The sequence below is a fragment of the Stegostoma tigrinum genome, chromosome 15, assembly GCF_030684315.1.
Source record: "Stegostoma tigrinum isolate sSteTig4 chromosome 15, sSteTig4.hap1, whole genome shotgun sequence".
Classification (NCBI taxonomy): domain Eukaryota; kingdom Metazoa; phylum Chordata; class Chondrichthyes; order Orectolobiformes; family Stegostomatidae; genus Stegostoma; species Stegostoma tigrinum.
This window is the reverse complement of record NC_081368.1, coordinates 43866523-43892384: the sequence shown is the minus strand read 5'-3', so window position 1 is coordinate 43892384 and position 25862 is coordinate 43866523. Positions and strand designations below refer to the sequence as shown.

The following is a 25862-nucleotide window of genomic DNA, read 5'->3' as shown; positions in this document are numbered from 1 at the left end:
AGACAAAAGCAGTATTTGTTTAATGCAAATTTAAGCTCAGGAAAAGAAAATCTAGAGGCACTTCTAGCTGTTGGTGAAGAACTAAGGTGTGCTTGTACACGAGTACAGGAGACCAGTTTTGGAGCCCAGAGAAAAGTAGACCCAGGCTATGGGGGTGATTGACCAGAATGGGAGCAGTTGTTTATGTAGGATTTTTTGGGAATTAAAACTCAGTAAACATAAATGAAGAATTAGAACCCCTTGTGAAGTTTAGTGAGATTTGGTGACCACCATGTTATTAATGTCTGGGGGAAATTGCTAGGAAATCTATTTTGATGGTATTTTCTATTTGATGTGTTCTATGGAGTGTTCAATTACAGTCTAGTATCCAGATTTTTAATATACAAATTTATCATGTGGTAAATAAGTTGCATTCGTATACTAATGGTGTAATGTTTATTGTATACTTAAATCTTATGATTTCCTTGTCCTGTTTATTCCCCTGGCTCTCTCATTTCTTCTGCTTTTAGAAAGTTACTGTTCCCTACCCAGATTTAAACATAAATTTGGAGGCCTAGTGCAAGATTGTAACAATGGTCAACATTTCGGAGTCCAAAAAAAAAGACGTCAGTACAAGCTTTGTTATCAGTCTGATTAAATTTGAGTTTTACACGTGTTTTGAAGTTTGCATTTTAAATTAATAAAAAACAACAGTTGGTCTATTTTTGTGAAGGGTTTAAACAATGTAGTTCAGTCTTTCTGAAACCATGTTCCATAACTAGTACATGCCTCCTGAAGTGGGGGTTTACAACCAGAGAGAGAAAACATCAAGCTTAGCAGAGTTTAGGATAAGCAAGTTTTTAAAAATTTAGTTCAAAAGCTTTTGGGTTCATTCAAAAAGGCCTGACTGCGGTTATACACAAGTAAAGTTCATCTGTTTATCCTTGTTCAGAACAGCTAAGGAAATAAGTTCTCATTAAAAGGTTACAGAGATAGTATGAACTGCTGATGCTGGAGAATCTGAGATAACATGGTGTGAAGCTGGATGAACACAGCAGGCCAAGCAGCATCAGAGGAGCAGGAAAGTTTGACATTTCGGGTCGAGACCCTTCTTCTTTCTGAAGAAAGGTTTCGACCCGAAACATCAAACTTTCCTGCTCCTGTCATTAAAAGGATTTAGTTTGTATAACTTCCAGACAATGAATGTCTAGTTAGAAACCTGTATTCATGATTCAAAACTGAGACAGTACGCGCTTTCCAGTTGGGTATGCATTCATTGAAATGACCTCACAGCTCACAGGATAGGAGCTAAGCAGCAGCAGTTAGGTCACACCTACAGATTTGATAGGTAAGGTATTTCTCCTGATACTCAGAGTAACTATAATACAACGATGTTGGGAGTGAATGAGATTTTGTTTTGAAAGATTTTGAACTGTTATATTTAAAGAGCTTGGTTTGTTTTATTTTTCCTTCTTTTGTATGATAAACTGCAGACTTATTGTTAAAATCAACCCTGTAGTCATTGCACTTATGTTTGTGAAAGACCACCGTGTTAAATTGAAAGAAAACAAAATATCACCAGGTCACATTTCAGTCTAGGACCTGACTTGTCCAGTAGTAACACCAGTCAAGATCATAATATCACACATTAAAGAGGCCGATCTATCCTGATATGATCACAGATTGCTTTAGTGCTTGTTATTGTATTAAATTCATATGAGAAATCTTGAATAGCTTGCTCAGTCAGAACTGGGAAAACCAGACTTCCAGTTCACTTTTGGGACTTGGGTAGTCTGTGCAGACATTTCTCCAAACAGGAAACTCCAAGTTTGTAAATATGTCTTCATGTGAATAAACTTCTTTCACAAAACTACAGTCAAAAGCATTGGCTTACAATTCTGTAGGACTTCAATTTATTGATATATCAGAAACATCCACAAGTTTAACACTTGAATACAAGATCTTCTGAAGTTTTTGTGGGATGAGTGTTTAAGATTCCATAGGACACATATGTCATTGATTATATATTTGCAATGTTTCTCCTCTCACTCCTATGGGGATGTAGGTTTGGAATTACCTTGCGCTTTATTTTAAGAAGATCTTTCTTAATTCTGTAAATTTTAGATTGAAGAAGACTAAGTGTAAAATACGTGTATTCATAGACTAATGATATGAGTAAATTGTCAAAACAGGTAGCCAAATCATTGTAGAAAGGTACTTTATTTTTATTTCAGACTCATGTACAATTCTGTTTCTAGACTTTGCTATCATTTTGTCGTCCCGATTCAACTTATTTCAATTATTCAACAATTTTGTTGAAAATAATTCTGTTTTTGTGTCATCTATGGCAAGAGCAGAGCTAAACTACATTTTCACACCCACAAAAAAAAAATCAGGCACTATAATTCCAAGATTTCACAACCAATGCAGTGAGGCTCACTCTTTAATTCTAAAGTTAAACTCCTCACAGAGGAAACTGTAATAGGAAAACTGTCAGGCACTGAGGCAATTTTCCCATACAGAGGTGATATTATTTTGTGACACCATCCTTCTTAAACTTGCGTAGCCAGGTTCCACGATCTGCATTAATGTTGAAAATACTCAGTAGGTCAGGCGGCATCTGTGCAGAATTGTGCAGCATCAAAACAGACTCTTTGAAGTAACTCATCGATACTGGCCAGATATCCTAACTGATGTAGTCCTATTTGCCAGTATTTGGCCCAGAGCCCTCTAAAAAGACTTCCTATTTATATACCCATCCAGATATCTTTTAACTGTTGCAATTTTATCATCCTCCACCACTTCCGCAGCTCATTCCTTACACACACTACCCTTTGCGTGAAAAAGTTGCCACTTATGTCCCTTCTATAGCTTTCCCCTCTCACCTTAAAACAATACCTTCTAGTCTTGGACTCCCCAACCCCTGGGAAAAAGACCATGACTGTTCACCCTATCTGTGCCTCTCAGGAGTCACTCTTCAGCCTCCATTGCTCCAGAGAAAATAGACCCAGTCTATTCAGCTTCTTCATGTGGTTCAAACTCTCCAATTCTGGCAATATCCTTAAATCTTTTTGGAACCCTTTCATAGCAGGGAGACCAGAATTGAATGCAGTGATTCAGAAGTGGCCTAACCAAAGTCTTGTATAGCCACAAATGACATCCCAACTCCTATACTCAATGCACTAACAAGTAAAGGTCAGTGTACTAAACTCCTCCTTCACAACCCTGTTTGCCTGTGAACCCACCTTCAAAGAACCATGAACCTGCATCCCAAAGTTTCTTTGCTTGATAACACTCCCTAGAATCCTGATATTAAGTGTACAAGTCTTGCCTTGACTTCTCTTACCAAAACGTAGAACCTCACGTATCCAAACTAAACTCCATTTGCACACTTCAGCCCATCTGATCAAGGTTCCTTTATACTGAGATAACCTTCTTTACTGTCCACTACACCACCAATTTTGGTGCCATCTACAAACTTACTAAACATTTCTTCTACGTTCACATCCAAACCTTTTACATAAATGACAAAAAGCAGCGATTCCAGCACCGATCCTTGCAAAACAATGCTGGTCACAGGCCTCCAGTCTGAAAAACACCCTCCTCCACATCCACCCTGTCTCCTACCTTGCAAACTAATTTCAAGCCAGTTGGCTTGCTCTTCCTGGATCCCATGTTATCTAACCTTTGGCAATCAGTTCACCATGCAGAACCTTGTTGAACACCTTGCTGAAGTCCATAAAGACAATATCCACCACACTGCCTTCATAAATCTTCTTTATCACTTCTTCAAAAAACTCAATCCAGTTAGTAAGACATAATTTCCCACACACAAAGCCATGTTGACTCTTACTAATCGGTCCTTGCCTTTCCGAATACATGCAAGTCCTGTCCCTCAGAATCCCCTCCAATAACTATTAGTGTGAAGGGCAAGGCTGGTGGGTGTAGCTAATGCTGGAAGACTAGATAAATTGAGGCCCTGGTCAAGAAAAAGGAGGAGGCACATGGCAGGTATAAACAGCCGAGATTGAGTGAATTCCTCAAGGAGTACAAGGGTGGTAGGAGTATACTCTAGAAGGAAATTAGGAGGACAAAAAGGGGATGAGATAGCTTTGGCAAACAGGGTTAAGAAGAATCCAAAGCAATTCTACAAATACATTAAAGGAAAAACAGCAACTAGGGAGAGATTAGGCCCCTTAAAGATCAATAAGACCATTCTTGTGTTGAAATGCAAGAGATGGATGAGATACTAAATGAGTATTTAGTGTCAGTATTTACTGTGGAGAAGGATATGGAAGCTACAGAACTTGGAGAAATAAACAGTGATACCATGAAAAAAGTGTCAATGTTTCAGAGGTGGTAGTGGTGAATATCCTAAAACACAAAGGTAGATAAATTCCAAAGAACTGATCAGGTGTTTCCCAGAACTTTGTTGGAAGCCAGAGAAGTGATTTCTGGGTTTCTTGCTGAGATATTGGATCTCAGCCATGGCTGAGGTGCTAGAAGGTTGGGGGTTGGCTAATGTGGTGCCACTATTTAAGGAAGTTGGTAAGGAAAAGCCAGGGAACTTTCAGTGTGCCTGACAGAATTCAAAGTTTGAAGTCAATTATGACACTTTGTCTGATGAAATGTTATTTTCTTTTATCCTCCTCAGGTGATGCCTGGCCAGATGAGTATTTCCTACATTTTGTTTTTATTTCTGATTTAGCATCAGTATTTTGCGTTTGTCCGAAGTTCAATTCCATGCTTAAGTATTTCCCACGTGTCTGATGAAGTGGGAGAAATTAAATAATGAGAAAATTTCAACAGAAATATATGCACTTTGTAACTATCAAGCAAATTTATAAAGATCCCAAATCTGTCTTTTCAAATTAACTATTCAGTCTATTTGTATATTGTATTTGTTGCATATACTTCTTAGGGCTAAAGGATCAAAGATTATGGAGAGAAAGCAGAAACAGTGCACTGAGTTGAATGATCAACCTTGATTATAGTGAATGGTGGAGCAGGTCTGAAGGACAAATAGCCCACTCCTATCCTATTTTCTTTGCTTCTATGTCTATTCTGGATTACAGAGGGGGAGAAAAAGCACATATATGCATTTTAGGTATAAGACATTGGTAAATCTCACAATATTGCTGTCAATAATACTGCTAGTTGGCACTGTTGACCTTCAAAAAGATTAGTTTTCTACTCAGGTGCATTAAAATACCAAATATAATTCACATTGAATCATGGTGTATATACAAAGCTGTTTAATCAAATGCTTCTGTAAAGTAGGAGATATTACAAGTGCATATGAATATCTTTAAGCTAAATATCATACTAAGATTAAATCAATTTGAATTACATTTGACCCTTGTGAATTTACAATTACCTGTTTATGGCAGAGGCAGAGTTTTGTGGTCTCTGATCAGGGAGCAGACTTAGGTATATTGAAAGTTGTGAACATCACCTAACAATGTACTATTTTATCACCAGAATTTCAACATCTAAAGTTTTTGTTTTTGTGTTTCAAAACTAAATAAAGAAAATGTTAGGAATAAAAAATATCCAAACATTAATCAGTAATCAATTTGGGTTCTGTTATGTACAATAAAAAAATAAATTATTCACAGTTCCTATATATTTTTCAATTTAATGTCTACAATTTTCTAGTAGGTTCCAAAATCATTGCAGTGCACTCTCCTGCTGGATGCTGTGCTATTCACAGCTTTAATTTGGTAAAGTCTTCATTTACTTTGGTTTGGTTTGAAGATTAAGCTTCATGATTCAGTGCTGCACAATAGGAACACATGTAAGGCATTACCTCCTTGTCAATATAGAGTGTTAGAGGTTTTGAATAGTTCAGTTAATCTTATGTTATTCAGAACATTCTGAGAAATGTTCTAAAATTTGTACTTCAGAATAATGACTTTAACAACTCATGCTTTGGCAACTTTCACCCCACTAAATATTTCTTGTAAATTTTACTTTTTGCTTCTCTTCTTCTCCACCCACATATGGACAATGTGGACCGCTCCAGCTCAGCTCACTTGTGAAGTCTTCCTATAAAACTTTTACCATCTTGTTCTTTTTCTTAATACCTGTAAGAATAAGTTCTCTGTTCTACACCACCCTCCAGGTGTACTTCAATATTAGGAAACAATAATGTGCATCCATATCCCACAAGTCTGGTCCCAACAAACCCTGTCCAACAGAATCAAGTAGCTGGCCATCACTGTCAGTAGCTGGTTCCATTTTTTCAGAACATAAGGCCTTCAAAGGAGTAACACATACTTGAAGGGTAATAAGGTGGTGTTGGGAAGTGAAGAACAGTGCAGAAACACTGGTTTTAAATCAGAAGGCTTGGAGACAACCTGAGAATAATTGGTTCTAATTAAGGTGGAGATTTTGAGAGATTTTGCGAGATTTTGCACAAATACAAAGTTAAGTCAAAGAAGGTGCTTATACTGTGTTTTTGGAAAAGATTAAATTAACTGCCAACATCTTGAGCCAGTTATTTTGTCAATTCCTGTTTCAAGTACATGGATAAAGTGAAAAGACTTAATTTTGATTGTGCAGATCAACACCTTCCAAGGATTCTTATAATATTTCTTAGACTATCCAACCAGCCTCATCAACCCTTCTGACCCCAATATCACTACACAACATGTTTAATCGAGGGATGAATTTACTTGGAAAGATTAGGTAAAAGAATAACTGCATTTACATTCTGTTCAGCAGTAGAGTGCTGCAAGTCATACTAACTGGCAGCTTTCATACTAAAGACAAAACAGTGAATTAGAACTCCAAAGCAGGACTTTGGGAATTGAGGGAGTGCTCAGCTACAGAGATCTGTTAGTTAAGCTGCTAAACCTATTGAATTATGGTACAACTGTAATGGGTAGGCTGTAGATTTGAACATCTAAGTTAGGTATGTGTCACATGAGGAACAACAACTTTAAACATAATTTGACTAAAAAAAAGTACAGAGAATATTTCCATTTCTGTGCTTGCCTGCATAAAACTATCTGCATATCTTCCATGCACAAAAAAGTATAAAAATGTAAAGTTCTGGTTATAAATCTTGCTCCTCTAAATTTTGCTACATAGGCAATATCAAGCTCTTTTAGAGTCTGATCTCACTGCCAATGCATCAGTTTGTCAACTTAGCTGGTTACAATGATGATATGACTACTAATTCATTATGTTTCTAGTATTCAAAGTCTTTTAGGTTATTATGCAATCTCAAGATTAATTTTTATGAAACTAGATCTTATTTCCAAAATGGATAATAAGTATCAAACAACCCAAAACGATAACCTATGAGTTTTAAAACAAATGTTTCTTCACTGATCTATTTAGAAGAGATAGCATGTTATTTTGATTAAAAATGAAACAGACATCAATAACAGTAAAAATAATGTGGGAATAAAGAAAAAGTTACATGCAATCGCGTAAAAAATTCCCAAAAATTTCAGGGCATTGTTGAATCAGTAATTGTGGAATTAATGCATATCACCACTAATTGATTTTTGAGGATTACTTCCTCCTCTAGAATATAGGTAGTAACAACATATTGGAATGGTACATTGTGTATTCCACTTGCCAATATCTCTCCTTACTGTCTACGGGTAAAGACACAAGCAGTCACAAACAGATTGCAGAGCAGGAAAAGTGGTAAGGTGGTTCCAATTGTAAGTTAAGGGAAGCCTTCATTCGATTTGATAAACCAACTCCCACATCAAAACAACATTCTAATGAAAGATTAAACCGTATATCACAGTTTCAATGATTATCTGGAAAATGAAACAAGATGACATGTTTGTATGGTGCTCTTGTATCTGATATTTTAGCAAAGATTTAAAATAAATATGTTAAATCCTGATTTAGAACAGCAGATAGAAGAATATCATACTGCAAGGTTCAAAGCAATACTGCCAATGATTTCAAAGCTGAACTCTGAAATCAAATCAGTGCTGTTAGCTTAGATGTATAATTATTTTTGTCCTCTGAAATATTTGTAAATCATACAGAGCTAAAAGTCAAACTAAGTTAAAAACGTAAATACTGAAAATAAAGTGTCTCTGAAGAAAAATAATGAATGGAAGAACATCATACAATTTAAGTGTTCACGTGCTGTAATTTCACAATCAAAGATCTAAAGAAATGTGGTTCGAGTACCCTAGAAATATTTTAGTTACCCAAGGTGATGAGGAAGGTGATGGGAGTGACATGAGGGGAGACTAAAGTGAAATTTTGGAAATTTTATCACAACCAGCCCAATTGTAGTTTAAATGAATGTGTCAGATTGGAAACCATGCAATCAAATTGCTTTCAGGAGATGGAAGAGGATGTGAGTGGGAAGTTTAAAATATTTTGCATTTTGTAAAATTCCAAAGAGACCACAAGCCTCCATTTTAACAAAAGGTTTGTTTCTAAGACCAGCAGGTTACATTTCCCAGGCTTGAGGGTGGTGTGAAGAAATGGATTCATCAGGTACACCATACCTACAGAACAGAAGCAAGCGTGTCTTCTGCCAGCTCAATAAGGAAACCTGCTCCATGATCTGTTGGACATTCACTACTGTCTGTTTAACCCTCCCCAGTTATCTGTCCAACCAACCCTTCATCCATTATAGCAAATGGCCAATCTCCTCTATTGCACCACACCCCTCTAACCTTCCAGGCATCTGTCTAACCCCTTCCCAATGACTTAGGTGCCTAGCAATGTCACCTTTAACTGCAGCTGGGAAATAAGAATATTTTTGAAAGTTATAAATCATGCCAAGTAATTTAAAGTTTCCCAGACATTAAACCTCTCCATTTGCACATTTTGTGCCTCAATCATTCACCTCCAACATGAAAGGTAATACTCAAAACACCAATTCTACATATATCCAGCAAAAACCTTTTGCATGCATTGAATACTGATTGAGGTACCTCAATTGAAGGTCTGATGAAATACAGTAAATTGCAGTACAAAACAATAAAAGCAGCCTTGTAATTCCTTTTGGCAGAAATTCAATTATTCCAGTTTTTGAATAAAAGCTTCAGACTAACAACATGAGAAACAGTCTGAAAAATTCCTCCTTCCCATATAAGTCTACACGAAACAAAAGTAGTTACAGTCTGTGCAAAATGTAACAAACGGCACAACAATCATTCAAACCTCCCATTATCCAATGGAGGTTTTAATATTCCTTCATTATTTTAACACAACTATTAGGAATATGTCACCACTTTGTTCTTACTTGAGTGTTAGCGGCCATTAGTGTGCAATGCTTTTTTTAAAATTTATCACAACCACCGTTTCTGATGAAAAAAATAGTTGCCAGTTAGATGGTATTGATATTGATGAAGACAAATGATCAATCAATCCACAGTTCAACCTGTGCAATAGGTTGTTTCTGCTTCAAGTAATCATTTAGAGAGAACTGAAACCATTTGCAACGGATCAGCTGATATTGGAAGGGAAAAAAATATATTGTAATACTGATATTTGCCACTGGATGTCACAAGCACACTATATTCTATTATATACAGACGTCACAAAGAATTGGAGTACACTATTGTCATTTAACAATTCTTTTCTGCAATTGTTAAGTGCAACACTGAATTCTGAAATTAGGACTAATTTGCTGATTGAATCAAGCAGATTATTTTGTCTGAAATTAACTGATAGTTTAATTGGCAATTTTAACTTAGTGTAGAAGTGACCATCAGCAATATGGCTGTGAACTAACTTACACTATCTTGACAAAATGGCCATGGTTGGAGGGTGGGCACATGTTCAGTAAAGAGAGACTATTTTACCATGGAAGCTAATCCTGTACTTACTCAACATCTACATTCACATTTCTCCAGAAACGTCGCTGAATAGTTCTCAGGTGCTGCAACTGTGGTTAATTTTCAATCCCATCCCAGTTAAGGCAAGTTACCTTAGAACAGCCCAAGGATCAAAACTTAAACTCTTCTGGCCTCTGTTGTCATTTATACACTGAATAGTATATTTACTATCAGAGGGAACTAATGCATTTCTATCCAAGAGTTACACATTTGAATGGTACCCTATTGTCTTTGTACAGCAACAGATAATTTTGGGCAGTATTTATATGCATGGAAAAGAATATGGTTTATGGAAGCAAAAAATCACCTAATTGTTTGAACTTCATGTAAAATAACGTGGTTTCTTCAGGATTATTTTGTCTGCAAAGTGGCAGAAACTGTCCACCAAAAAGTGATTTCAATATTATTAAAAATCACATTAAATAAATTAGCCATTGGTCTGTTGCTTACCAGTGATTGAAATAAAAGTACAAATGACAATTACTTTTTAAGGTAGCCATTTCTATGATATTTTTGTCAAGGATACGTTTGGTGACCCATGTATCAATAAGGTAGTATGCCCCGAAGCAGGCTTTAAGTGAAACGTAACTTTAAAACAAAATGGAATTTTAAAAAAAAAATCAATTAGTTACAACTTTAATTTACAATGACAGCACTGATTGAAAAAGAAAGAATTTAATGGGGGGGGGAGGGAGAGGCTGATTCTGACTGGTTTCTTTTATATAGGGTACAGTTCAATTCAAGAAAATGCATTGGCAAAAAAAATCAGCTGTTAGGGATTACTTTTGCAAATCCTGAATTCATGCTATTTATTTAATCTCAAAATTCTTCTTTTATATCCTCATCATCCTCTGCTCAACAGACCAATACTTACGAAAATAAGATTTCACTTGGACTGGCAACCCTCCAGTACCTTGCTCAATTAAACATCTTTCATCATGATCTCAGACATCAAATATCAGCAGATTGTTATCAATTAAGCAGTTACTTAGCAAAGCCCAAAATTTTCTCAGCCAACATCTGCATTTTCCAACAGGTTATTGGATAAAACCAGAACTAACATTATTTTCCAGCTCTGAAACTAGAGACCATTTGGGAAACTTGAGACACACTCAACTAAAATTAGACAATCCGATATGTGGATGATGCAACTTGGGGTCTTCCTGATTCTATAACCTGCTACTCCAGTGGTTATCCTTACCAATTGGGAGAAGCCAATACTCCCTTACTTTCACATAAGCAGGTTTCACTGAAGAATGTCAGTTAGTAGGATAAGCATGACTAATATTCATAATTCTAACAGTTTGTAACAAATAGGGAACATATACAGATTTAAAAACCATTGAATATGAACACATTTGATAAAGGATTCATTGTTAAATTTTGAAGCATTTCAGTTTAATGATTTAGACCAAAGTTAAAGTGTTCTGCATTTCAATGTTGCCATTTTAGCATGCTCGGAAGGATAAACTCTCCCTCAGACACTTGAGCTGCTCCTCGCCAAGTTTGATTTTGTCCTCCAGCTCTCTCTGTTCAATGATGAGGGCAGATTTCATCTTTACAAAGTGAGTGTAATCCTGCAGCTCCTCCTCTGACAGGTGCTTGACTAGGATATTATGAACAGCTTGTTCTCTGCGATCCACATGTTCCTTCAGCTCTTTGGCCTCTTCCAGCTGAGCTAAAAGTTGCTTTTTCTTTTCAGTCAACACATGCTGCAAATTAAAATGAACAATGCTAATCAGTTATATTTGCTTTCCCCTGATTTTTTTCTCTCTCTCTGCACTTCCTTCTATTGTCTCCCTGCTATTGTATCATGTAGATTGCTGATCCACAGGAGGCAGATTGTTGTGGCATCTTTCCCAGATGACTGTTACTCACATTTGAACAAACAGTGTCAGCATGAAACTCATTCTCTTCTCAGCTGACACATTTTCAATACAGTTGTATGACAGCAAATCAACAGCAGGGACTTTGTAACAACTTTTATTTTTAACTGACAGCTAAAGTTACTTTTAAAAGTGCTTGAGGTACTACAAAACATCTATTTCCCCCTTGTGCTTCCTGTCAAGTTTTTTTTGGGGGGAGGGGATGCAGGGGCGGTCAGCTAGTTCAGAACAGAATTTATACTGGAATATTCATACCACTCAGCATTGCACAAATTCACTGGAACATCAGCAGAATCAAACTGTCGAAAAGATATGTTCTTTGTAAGATATTATAGTTTCCTCAGCTGTTTCATACTTTTGAGTATTTTTTAAATGAAAAAGACAGTTTTTAACTGAAACAATGGACATTGAAGTTTCAGATGACTGAGACTAATTTGCATTTTGCATCATTGTCCAAGGAAACACAATATGGCCACACAAAGGTGAAAAGGCCCAACAGAGACAACAAATTTCCTGGAGCTGTGATAGCTTCCTTCCTTTCTTATCAATGAAGATGTATCTATTCAGAAGGTAATTGCACAGACATTAAAAATTAATCAATTAGGCTGTGTAACAACAGCTAAATAAGAGCTGTATAAACTAGCCCTCTGTATTTTTTGGATTACAGAATTAGCATGGAGAGAGGGGTTCTATTGACAAACTTGTGTGAGACCATTGTAATTAGGGTCTGGACAGTGATTGATATTAGCTGCAGCGGATAGCATCTTACCCCTCTCTCTTCTCAACATGAGAGCTAAGCTCCATTAGATTTGCATCAACATATATTGTTGAACTATCAGAGTTTGTTGGTGTTGTTCGGGGTTCGATTTGAGTCATCTATACTAAGCTAAGTTCTTATGCAACAGGAATGTCAAAATTATTCACAATATTTAAAAGCAGATCTTACTATCAGTTGCTACAAAGCAAAATTTCACAATAATTGTAACTAAATTATCTAGTACCACTTCTACTGAAGGTGTTTACATCCCCACAGCAGAGATTTTCCACTGAAAGCCGGTGGATTTTCTACAACGGTGATTCCAGGAGAACATACAATAAGCGTAATGACTATACGGCAACTGCCTCAATGAGGAACAAAACATCTGGAACCAGTCAGCAACGCTTTGTTGACTTTACCTTTTTAATCTTCATTTTACCTGATAAATTCATCATCTAATACTCTGTAAAGCTGTACTTTTCTGCAGGTTGTGGAAGTGTGTCTGTGTTTGCATGTAATAATGAGAAATAGGACCTTTTTGCACATTTTTGACATTTTTATATTGCCGGGTCTTAGTAATAAAAGTAATCACATATGTGGTTAATTTAAAAATATTGGTCTGGCTTATTTCTTAGAAACTACATAGTCAAAAACAGAGTTGGCAACCCAGTATCATTTTAAAATTCAAAGTTTCTGCTGCAACCAAATGGGGAGTGATAGAAGAGGAAAACCATTTCATCCCTTCTCATTTGATTTGCATCAACATATATTATTGAATTATCAGAGTTTGTTGGTGTTGTTAACATGTTCAATTTGAGTCATCTATACTAAGCTAAGTCCTTATGCAAAAGGAATATCAAAATTATTCACAATATTTAAAAACAGATCTTACTATCAGTTGCTACAAAGCAGAATTTACATATTGATTGTAACTAAATTATCTAGTACCACTCTACTTTCACTCTCTTCTGACAAGATCCAAGCAATCAGTGACATTACCATAGGTATCATTACCATGAATCATAATGTATTATGATTTGAGATGGTGCATGAGAACAGGGTCTTCAATACCCTATTGCAGAGATTGGACTCCTTGGACACTGAAGCAATTCGTGTCCAAATGCAGCAAGAGTGGGTCGAAATCTAGACCTGGGCTGACACGTGCATTCAAGCTGACAACTGACAAGCTGCATTCTTAAAGAGCAGTCAAGGTTGGGTTATTAAGAATATTCAAGGCTGAAATAAATTTTTAATTAGTAATGGATTCAGATATTATAGGAAAAAGGCAGGTTTTAAATGAGAAGTTAGTCATGTCACACAAGCGTCAGGCAATGGCCATATCCAAAAAGAGGGAATCTAACCATTTCCACTTGCCATTTAAAGGCATTACATCTACGATACATTTATGAATTGGCATTGACTGATAATACCTACCCTTTCTTCTTCACTCATGTCAACATCCAGGTTATTTAAAGCATTTTCCACTCGAGCAAGTCGGCCCGAGAGAGACAGCAACAGGTTCACAACTTTATCCAAATCCCCGATAAACATTCGGTACTTATCAAACTCATTTGGTTTGCAGACATTCTTGACCAATCTTTCAGCCTCTTCTCCCAATGCAATGTTTGCACTTATGTCTTCCAAGAGGCTCTTCTGGGCTTCATGTAACACAGAGAGTTTCCTGCTAAGGCTGCTAATTAGTTGTTGCTGTGGAAATTTAAGAAAAAAAAATACTGATTAGAAGAGAGATAACAAAATGTGGAGCTGGATGAACACAGCAGGCCAAGCAGCATCTCAGGAGCACAAAAGCTGAAATTTCGGGCCTAGACCCTTCAACAGATGAAGGGTCTAGGCCCGAAACGTCAGCTTTTGTGCTCCTGAGATGCTGCTTGGCCTGCTGTGTTCATCCAGCTCCACACTTTGTTATCTTGGATTCTACAGCATCTGCAGTTCCCATTACCACTGATTAGAAGAGATCTTGTTTGCCCAAAATGATGTTAAAGTATAAACATTTTGCCACATAATACATAATGTCTCTTAGCAGGATGAGCCTGCAGACAGGCCTGGACCTAAATGACAGATTCTTGACATTTACATGAAGGATTGCTTTAAGATTACTTTTTAGACCTTGCTGCCTGCTGACCTTATTTAGCAAGTGCCTTTTCTCATCACCGGAGATGATTTTGTATCTAGTAAGAATGTAATACCTTCTTTTCTATCAACTTGTTCTCTTCTTCCTCCTCCTCCAAACACTCTTCAGCCATATTTGGAAAGTCCTTCATTTTGTTCAACAGCTCGGCCTTCGCAGCAGATGTGCTATAATAGGCAGAGCAAGAAGTTGAGCTAATGATCGCTGTTGGGGATGTGGCCTGTGCAGTACACCTGTAAAGGTTACAGAGAAAAACTACATTAGCTATGCAAGAAACGAAGACAAACTCTTGAAAACAAATATTGACTGAAAGTAGTATCAAATGCCCTTCCCCTCATGATTTCATCAACATATGGATTACATAGAATTTTCAGCACAGAATGAAACAATTTGCTCCAAACTGCCCATGCTGTTGCTTATCTTCCACAGAAGTTTCTTTCCACTCTATCTCTTCTCTGCTTTTAAGCATACCTTTCTGCAATTTATAATATTCTTCTGCAATCATCTAAGCTGTTCATCTGATCTTTTATGGTATTCAATTCCTCATTCTAACCTGAGCATAGACATTCTCATTTCCCTACAGAATAAGTACTTTGTATTTATGGATCCTTTACCTGCCCATTCTGTTTGTAATTGCAATGATTTCAATCAGGTTGGTTCTAGAATTTTTATATACTCAAGGGAAAAACATGAACTTGTTCAATCCTAACAGATACCTATACAAAAGTTTTCCAATTCTGGTTTCACCTGTGTTCTTATCCAAATCTTGCCTGCATTTTTCCCAGTCATTTTCAATACGCAGACTAGAACTTTGTACACCTCCAAGCGCAGTCTGACTATAATTATATTTTGGATGTTATATCCTTTCAGGCAAATTAATGCTTTATTAATATTTGTAATTCCTTTGTTGATCTATGATGCTGCTGTTATTGATTTTACCTATATCTCTTTGCATTTCAACCAAATTTTAAGGTTGCAGTGATGTTTTTGTTTTATCTAACAATGTGTATAATTTGTCATTTATCTATTAATGTAAATTTGCTACAAATACCGAGCCTACACATTGTCTACAGTTTCTTGTTAGCTATAGATCACCAGCTTACTATCAAGTGTAGGTTTGGATAGTGAGCTACTTGTTTTTCATTAAAACAACGCATTATTAGCAGTGATGTTACTGCACGCCACTTCCAAACTAATCTAGTACATTCAATCCTACACTTGACTTTATTTTACAGCCAACTCATTTTCTAATCCGCTACTTAGTCTAACTCCACATGCTCTAACACTTGTCATGACCTACCATGTGGTACTATCTGAAAGGCTTCTTCAAAACCAAAATAGGAAATTGACCCTTACCATTACATCGAAGGAATTCTACCGGACTGTTTGAGCACGATTGAGCTTTTTGCAATCTATGTCTACAATTATTAAGTATAACGTTTTCTTGGTGGAGGTTTTTCCACCAGATTTAGTAGAAAAGATATTTTGGAATTTGTATCACTAATATCAATGATACAGCAAGGATATTCCAAAAGCACATCTGCCACCTCATGCTTAATTTCCCGGAATATACATTGGCTGTATACCATTTGGACCTGTGATTTTATATTCTTTAATATTTGCTAATTTGCCAATTATTTTCTCCATATTCTTCCCAGCTTTGTTAATATCCTTAAGTTCATCCACTATTGGTTTCTACTAAAATGCCTCAGTTTTAATAGAAGAAGATAAAGTAGTCAGTCATTGCTTCTGCCATTCCTGTCAACACCTCTGAGCTTACCTTTCTGTCATTCTTCAGTCCCCTTATCACTACATTAGCTTTTCTGTTTGACTGCAGTCCAAAAAGTGAGGAAAACAGCATATGAGGTAAGCACGTGTTATGGCTCACCAGTTCCTAAAATCATTCTATTCCTATAAAGGAGCTGCATTACTCAAATGAAGATGTTGTGGACAAGAAATGTTGCAATCAGGACAGAAATTTGACATTGTACTGCATCTCAGAACTCAATCTCCAACATAAAGTTAACAGTTGGCACACAATGTTCATTACAATAGCATCCACTACACTTTTCCCCATATTGATCCTGAATTTATGCAGCCTGAAAAAAAAGATTCCAAATTCATCTGCAAGGATTGTATTACCTCAGTATTTTCAAGTTTTTCTTTTTTAAAATTCCAATTTAAAAGTTTTGATTGACAAAATTAAATCCATCACGGAGCGTGGTTGAGCCCTAAAGGGCATTGCTGCTTAACTGAGTCTGTGGAACTAAAGGGGAAAACTATACTTGTCTTTGTATTCACCAGGCTACTTGTTGAAGGACAGTATCAGGAGAAGTGACCAATGCACATCATTGTGAATACTCTCTATTCTATGTGGTACGGCCTCTGTGCAAATTGAACAAACATCAAACAGAACTAGCAATTCAAAACTGAATAGAGTGGACCATCAGCAGCAGCCAAATTATATTCGGCTTCAATGTGTCACCTCATGTCAATCCCAGTCTATCACCAACATGAAGCCAGAAGATTAATTCTTGCTCAGTGAAATGAAGGGAAGGCATTCCAGTAGCAGCACCAGGCATACCTAAAAATGAAGTGTTAACTTAGTGAAGCTAGAACACAGAACTACTTGCATAACAAGAAGCATAAGCAGCATGCAGTAGAACATAGAACAGTACAGGCCCTTTGGCCCATGCTGTTGTGCCAACCCATTCTCCTACTCTTAAGATCAAACTAACCCAGATTCCTTTCATTTTACTATCACCCATGTGCCTATCCAAGAGTCACTCAAACATCCCTAATGTATCTGACTCTACTACCACAGCTGGTAGTGCATTCCATACACCCACCATTCTCTGTGTAAAGAACCTACCTCTGTCATCTCCCCTGACTCTGAGCAATGGACAATGCTAAGTGATTCCACAACCAATGCATCAGAGTCAGGATCTACAGCCCTGCAATCCAGTTATGAATAGTGAACCAAACAACAGATCATTGGAGGAGGCTACTTCACAAATGTTGCAGTCCTCAATGATAGGTGAGATGAACACATCAGTGTCTAATGGCTGTAACTTTGTTTTATTTTTCAGTAATTTTGAATGTAAACTGAAATAGGAAATGGACTTTTTAAAAACAAAGATAGTCAATGCATTACTGCGATTTTAAAAGCAAGTTACTTCACACACATTACAAGTGCTGTTTCACATCCTTGATTTCCATTGTGCTATCCCAGTGAGGTGTAACAAATGCAAAACGTAAGGCTGGAGCAATTGCATTCACTCTTAGCCAGATGTGCCCAGTAGATGATCCATCTCAGCCTTCCTGAGGTCCCCAGCATCATGGATGCCAGTTTTTAGCCAATTCAATTCATGCCACTTATTAGCAATAATGGCTGAAGGTTTTTATACTGCAAAGAGAATGTGCCCTGATAACATTCTGGAATCTTCAGTACTAATGCCAGAATTAGCTATAGCTCTAGCCAAGTTGTTCTAGTGCACCTGCAAGTGACACTTAACAGACAATGTGAAAAACTCTCCAGGTATATCCTGACCATACAAAGCAGAATAAATACAACCTGGCTCATTACCATAGTATCAGTCTACCCTCGATCACCAGGTAGGGTCAGTTAGCTCAGCCTGCTGGATGGCTGATTTGTGGGCAGAAGACACTAACAAAGTAGGCAGAGTGAAATAACTGCATAGAGGCCGGTATCCTGTCACCAAGTCACCCTCTATTTACTTATGCACAGGATACTGGCTGTGGCCAACCAGCCCGGAGTCAGTCCCCTGAACGGAGGAAATTCTAAATCTCCTGCTTATATTGGTCAGCCAGGGCTTTCTTGAATGGGGTTGTTAACCTGGGCCAAAGACCTTGCAATCAATGGTATCAACCTGGTTCCAACAGCTACACTGAGGTCATCATACAAGTCCCACCATCGTAACCCCCACCCCCCTCCCCACCTTGGTTGATGTGTGGTGGTCCTTAGGTTAAACCATCACCAGTCCTCTCATTCTCTCTCCCCCACGTGTTCTCTCTCCCTCGCTCCGTGATAAACGAGCAGTCCTCTGGAACTATGGCAACCTCAGCTTTACTGATCACGAGCTAAGTGATGGGCAAAAAACAGTGGAACTCTCTAACATCTCAGTGGGTTTCCCTACAACACAAGGACTTCTGTCATTGTGAGAGGCCACCAACTACTCCAGGGCAATTAAAAATGGCTATGAATTCTGGCATAGCCAGAGATGCTTATGCCCCATAAATAAATTCAAAAAAAAGCTAACTTTATTATTCACTTACAAGGACACCCAGATACTTCGGCATTACAGTATTTTGTAGTCTTGCTCCATGTAACACGCTGACCAAAGCGGACAACTTCACATTTTCTCGTATTATACTTTATTTCCCGATTTTGTGTTCTCTCGCTTAACCCATCCTTTCTTACAACTTGCTCTCTTACTTAGATTTTTATTGTCAACACACTGGCCACAGTATGTCAATCCCTTCATCCATGTCATTACTACAGATCATGAATAATTCAGGTGCCAGCTGTGACCCCTGTGTCACACAACTAATTACAGCGAAACAATACAAAAATATCCCAGTTATTTAGCCAATCCTGTACTCATGCTAATGTGTTACCCCATCATGCCAGATGATCTCATCTCCTATAGTGACGTTTAAAACAACACCTTAACAGATACCTTTTAAAAATCCAAATACGCAAGCACTTCTATGTAATCACAATTCAGGAAGTCATACTATATACAGATCCTCTCTAAAAATCTCATTCATTTTTGGAATTGGACATAGATACAGGAATTGGCTATTGAACCCCTCAAGTTTGTCCCTCCATCCAATGAGACCATAACTGCTCTGTGATCCAACTTCACATATTTGCTGTTGCTCTATTATTCTTAGTTTTCAATCTCAGATTTAAAATTAAGTCTACTGACAATTGACTAGCATCAACTATCATTGGCACAAGTGCATTCCAAACTACTAATCCCCTTTGTGATATTTCTCACTCTCACTGGTGAAAATCTCATCTTAAACTCCCAAATAGCAGAATTCTTTTCCATCATTCAGCCTATCTATTCACTCTAACATTTTGTAAACTTCAGGGCTATTACTCACGTTTGTAATCTCTCATGGTAATTCAATTTTTGTAGTTCAGATATCATTTCAGTAAACTGATGCTTCATTCCCTTCAAAGTTAATATACTAAGGTATTGTGCATGGAATTGTTCAGAGTACGCCTAGTGTGGTCTAACTATGGTGCTGCATAGCCGTGTCATAATTTTTCTACTCCTTTTAATTTCAATTTTTTTAATATGGAAGCAGACATTTGTTAGTCTTTCTTTTCTGTAACAAATCATCACTTTTTAAATGATACATGAACAGAGAAGTCTCATTGGTCTTGCTGTGGTACAAAGGCATCTAGATGTTTCAGAGAACAAAGTGTGAAGCTGGATGAACACAGCAGGTAAAGCAGCATCTCAGGAGCACAAAAGCTGATGTTTCGGGCCTAGACCCTTCATCAGAGAGGGGGATGGGGAGAGGGAACTGGAATAAATAGGGAGAGAGGGGGAGGCGGACCAAAGATGGAAAGAAAAGAAGATAGGTGGAGAGGAGAGTATAGGTCGGGAGGTAGGGAGGGGATAGGTCAGTCCAGGGAAGACAGACAGGTCAAGGAGGCGGGATGAGGTAGTAGGGAGGAAATGGAGGTGTGGCTTGAGGTGGGAGGAAGGGATGGGTGAGAGGAAGAACAGGTTAGGGAGGCAGAGACAGGCTGGACTGGCTTTGGGGGGGAAGGGGAAGAACTGGGCTGGTTTTTGAGCGCAGTGGGGGATGGGAAGATGTTGAAGCTTGTGAAGTTCACATTGATACCATTGGGCTGCAGAGTTCCCAAGCAGAATATGAGTTGCTGTTCCTGCAACCTTCAGATGGCATCATTGTGACCATACAGGAGGCCCATGAGGGACATGTTGTCTGAGGAATGGGAGGGGGAGTTAAAATGGTTCACGGCTGGGAGGTGTAGTTGTTTATTGCAAGCCAAGCGGAGGTGTTCTGCAAAGCGGTTCCCAAGCCTCCGCTTGGTTTCCCCAATGTAGAGGAAGCCACACTGAGTACAATGGATACAATATACCACATTGGCAGATGTGCAGGTGATCATCTGCTTGATATGGAAAGTCATCTTGGGGCCTGGGATAGGGGTGAGGGAGGAGGTGTGGGGGCAAGTGTAGCACTTCCTGTGGTTGCAGGGGAAGGTGCGGGATGTGGTGGGGTTGGAGGGGCGTGTGGAGCGGACAAGGGAGTCACAGAGAGAGTGGTCTCTCCGGAAGGCAGACAAGGGTGGGGATGGAAAAATGGCTTGGGTGGTGGGGTCAGATTGTAGATGGTGGAAGTGTCGGAGGATGATGCATTGTATCCGGAGGTTGGTGGGGTGGTATGTGAGAACGAGGGGGATCCTCTTGGGGCGGTTGTGGCAGGGGCGGGAAATGCAGGAGACGTGGTCAAGGGCGATCTCGATCACTGTGGGGCGGAAAGTTGCGGTCCTTGAAGAACGTGGATATCTGGGATGTGCGGGAGTGGAATGTCTTATCCTGTGAGCAGATGCGGCGGAGGCGGAGGAATTGGGAATAAGGGATGAAATTTTTGCAGGGGGGGTGGGTTTGGAGATGTATTCTAGGTAGCTGTGGAAGTCAGTGGGCTTGAAATGGACATCAGTTTCTAGCTGGTTACCTGAGATGGAGACTGAGAGGTCCAGGAAGGTGAGTGATGTGTTGGAGATGGCCCAGGTGAACTTGAGGTTGGGGTGGAAGGTGTTGGTGAAGTGGATGAACTGTTCGAGCTCCTCTGGGGAGCAAGAGGCGGCGCCGATACAGTCATCAATGTAGCGGAGGAAGCGGTGGGATTTGGGGCCTGTGTAGGTGCGGAAGAGGGACTTCCTACATTAAGCAGATGTTCACCTGCACATCTGTCAATGTGGTATACTGTATCCAATATGGTGTACTGTTCGCAATAGACAGCTGCATCTCCCAGTCGTGAACCATTTTAACTCCCGCTCCCATTCCTCTGACGACATGTCCATCATGGGCCTCCTGCAGTGCCACAATGATGCCACCTGAAGGTTGCAGGAACAGCAACTCATATTCCGCTTGGGAACCCTGCAGCCCAATGGTATCAATGTGGACTTCACAAGCTTCAAAATCTCCCCTTCTCCCACTGCATCCCAGAGCCAGCCTAGCCTGTCTCTGCCTCCCTAACCTGTTCTTCCTCTCACCCATCCCTTCCTCCAACCCCAAGCCGCACCTCCATTTCCTACCTACTACCTCATCCCACCTCCTTGACCTGTCCATCTTCCCTGGACTGACCAATCCCCTCCCTACCTCCCCACTTATACTCTCCTCTCCACCTATCTTCTTTTCTCTCCATCTTTGGTCCACCTCCCCCTCTCTCCCTATTTATTCCAGAACCCTCTCCCTCTCCCCATCCCGCTCTGTGATGAAGGGTCTAGGCCCAAAACGTCAGCTTTTGTGCTCCTGAGATGCTGCTTGGCCTGCTGTGTTCATCCAGCTTCACACTATCATCTTGGATTCTCCAGCATCTGCAGTTCCCATTATCGTAGATGTCTTGGAATGTTGGCCTTTTTTTATAAGGGGAATGGACTTTTTCAGGACATCGATGGGACTCCACCTTGAGTAATACGTACAGTTTTGCTCTCTTTAATTAACGACAGATAAACTTGCACCAGAAGTTGTTCAGGGAAGGCTCACTATGTTGATTCCACAAATGAACAGGTTGTCTTGAGTAAAGACTGAACAGTTCAAACTTATTGGATTTTAGAGAAATGAGATGATCTTATTTAAACATATTGAGTTTTGATGCAACTCAACTGGGTCAGTGCCCTTTTACCACTTATCAAATTATTATGAAAGTTACAATCTCCGATTCAAGTCACTGGCTTGATTACGTATTTATATAATCTCTGCATTTATACAGTACATTACTTCAAACTTGGGACCAGAGGACATATAGATGTCTTCCACTGTAATCTAATTGATTTCTCTATTTCTTCATTCTACCCATAAAGTCAACATTGCTTGCTTACCTTTCATGAAATCCTCTTTTATCACTAAAGTGATTTACTTCTTTATCCCACTCCTCCCTTGTAATATTTTCCCTATCTTTCATATAGACCTTATGACCTGCTGGATTTAGTTTCCATTCCTGACTGTTTTACAATGTCTGTAACTATGACATATCTCCAAACTGAATTTGTACCTGCAATTCATTTAATTTACTCAGCAGGTACTGCTTGCATTTTTATAAAGAATGCTTATTTGAGCAGTTAATTGCAACCCAACCCTCAGCCCAAATCATTTGTTCGTATGTTTCTTATTTCCTTTTTCTGCTGAAATACTTTACATCCTTCTATTTATTTTCTCTTCACTCATACAGCCACAAGCAAATTTGTAACAACTACTCTGTTCTTTTCTATATAATTTGTTTTGACTGAAACTTTACCAACAATGTTTCGGCTTAATAGTTTGAAGTCTCTGTAATTTGCCTTGTCTATCCTTTACACTAGGACCCTGGCATAGGCCCAATTTAGCTGCAGCCCAGTCCAAAGAGAATTCCTTTCAGTTCCAGTAATGGTACCAGTTCAATGATATGTAGTCTATTTTGCCACATTTGTTTTCTGCAACAAAATCAGCTACACAAATCTGCATGCAATTCTGGCAATAATCCAGGGATTCCAACCTCTAGAGACCTATTCTTTAATTTAGCTCCTAGTACTCTTCAAACAGGACCTCCTGCCTACTCTTCTATGTTATTGTTTCCAATGACTCATTACTTCAACTGTCTTCATTCCTGTTGTTAATAATCCTTCAATTTGGCACAAGGTAGGTAATGAAACTTAATCTGCTCGCAAAAAGATGTTATTTGTCCTCTGAATTATTAAATCTCCGAAAACTATCTGCTTCACATCTTCATTCTTTTGGACAGCCTCTCGCTCCAAGATGTCACGACCAGCATTTGACTTGTCCTCCCAACATACTTTAAGCTAGTTCACTCTGTTTACGATCACTACATTTATCAATGGAAACTGTTAATTTTGTACACATTACAAGTGCTTCCCACTCTCAGTAATTAGCTCCTGTTCAAGTGAACATTTGTAATTGATTCAGCGATAATGGGAACTGCAGATGCTGGAGAATCCAAGATAACAAAGCGTGGAGCTGGATGAACACAGCAGGCCAAGCAGCATCTCAGGAGCACAAAAGCTGATGTTTCGGGGCTAGACCCTTCATCAGAGATGAAGATGAAGGGATGAAGATCAGAGATGAAGGGTCTAGGCCCGAAACATCAGCTTTTGTGCTCCTGAGATGCTGTTCAGCCTGCTGTGTTCATCCAGCTCCACACTTTGTTATTTGTAATTGATTGATGGCTTTGTTCAGAATACTGTATACATTGCTGTAGATATAGTTAAAAATACATATATATACAGAACATTGTTTGGGATGCAGAAAAAAAGAAGTGGTATGGTTAAGTGTTTAACTTTGATTATATCAACAGGATTTTGCTCTGAGGCCTGCAGATTTGAAAAGTCAGAATTTTCACTTACTGAACCGATAATGACTTATTTGAGGGACTGATTTATAGTTGACTAATTGACATTGCAATAGCTGTATCAGCTACAGAAATTTGAATTATAGATAATAATTCACTCTGTACCAGTTGCAAACAACCTAACCTGAGCACAGGCAGTTTCTGCCTTCTTTTATTTGGCATAGCTTCAAAGCGGAACAAACTGCCTATAATTCAGTACAAATGGCACACGTTCGCTGTTAGGCTCAGTCAGAGACACCAAATATGGCAACCACAAAAATGGAGTTCTGAGTTGTGGTTAGGACACAAAATACTTTTTATATAGTTTAAAGGTTAATCGCTTTGCATTAATCTCTGGCATTGCAGAGAAGCTGTGTACTCTGGTACAGCGGGCTTTAGCTGCTGCTCAAAAACAAAACAAGCCTCCATAGGCTAGTTAACCATAGGAAACTAGAGCTGAGCCTGATCGAATCTTCAAATATCTCATCCTAGGTCTAACCAAAAGAAACCGAAGAGGTTAAGGCCAACTCTGGTGCTGCAACTGATGCTGTATTTGTTTGCAGCTAATAAAAAAAACAGACCAGGACTAAAACAAGCGAGCCTTAGGGTTAGCTACCAGCTAACAGCGGGTGCAAGCCCTGCTTTGAACTTTCTCCCACTAGTGCGTTCATCTTGGATGGCTCACATCTCCCCATGTGTACTGAAAAAAAAAGTATGAATTAAGCAGAAAACCAGACATCAGGACAGAGTCCAAAAGTGCCTCGCCAAAAATAATTTTTTTCAAAGTGCAGAGAAATAACTTTGTTAGCCACTTGTTAAATATTACCAATGAAACATACCCCCAGGATCCAGAACAAACTTTGCAGGGGACATAAGTTTCACTAATAACTTTCTCATGATATTTCTGGCAAGAGTAGTGGTATGTCCTGCAACTAATTTAGGGCCCTCTAACATGACATGCACACAGAATAGGAAAAGAAGACAGCACATTTTTATCTGGTGTTTAGCTGTATCATTGAGAGAAGCAAGATCTACAGTTCAAATCACAGTAGCTACACAGACCTAGCCTATCTGAACACAGGTACTGTTACTGACCTCAGCTATGTTATATTATCCCAGTCATAATTCTCAGATGAGAAAAAGTAAACCAAGTAACCCAGTCAAGCTTTCTGCTTGTTACTGTCATTCAGCAATCACAGCTGGAAGTTCATTCATGCTGACAGGATTCGGCTCAGCTTCCTTTAGCAATTAGCCAGTCAATGCTCAAACATAAAGAACAATCATTAGGCCAAACTAACTAAGAGTTCATTTGACTATAGAACTGTAATCTAGTGATTATGCATTAGCTGCTGTTCAAAGCTAGCATGCAACATAACAGATTTGTTCTCCAATGTATGCAACAACTTGGGCCCAGCTGTTCACAATATACATTGGCGATTTGGACCAAAGAATTGAATGCCATACCTCCAAATTTGCAGATGATGCTAAGTTGTGTGGCCGTGCGTGCTGTTAGCAGGATGCTAAGAGGCTGCAGAGTGACTTGAACAGACTGGGTGAGTGGATGAATACTTGGCAAATGCAATATAATGTGGATAAATGTGAGCTTATCCACTTCACCACTTCAGTCGCAAAAACAGTAAGGCAGATTA

General features: G+C 38.7%; 1 protein-coding gene across 7 annotated transcripts in view; it reads right to left on the bottom strand.

Annotated features, from left to right (window-relative positions):
- Positions 1-1887: 1887 nt before the first annotated feature.
- Positions 1888-25862, bottom strand: part of LOC125458680 (protein Shroom4-like) — a 137918-nt gene continuing 113943 nt past the window's right edge. For all 7 annotated transcript variants that reach the window (XM_059651444.1, XM_059651441.1, XM_059651442.1 and 4 more), the window contains 3 exons: positions 14660-14834; positions 13887-14159; positions 1888-11521 (listed from right to left, as the gene is read on the bottom strand). In XM_059651444.1, the coding sequence (XP_059507427.1) occupies positions 11258-11521; positions 13887-14159; positions 14660-14834 (712 nt within the window). In that variant the 3' untranslated portion in view covers positions 1888-11257. The remainder of the gene's footprint in view (positions 11522-13886; positions 14160-14659; positions 14835-25862) is intronic.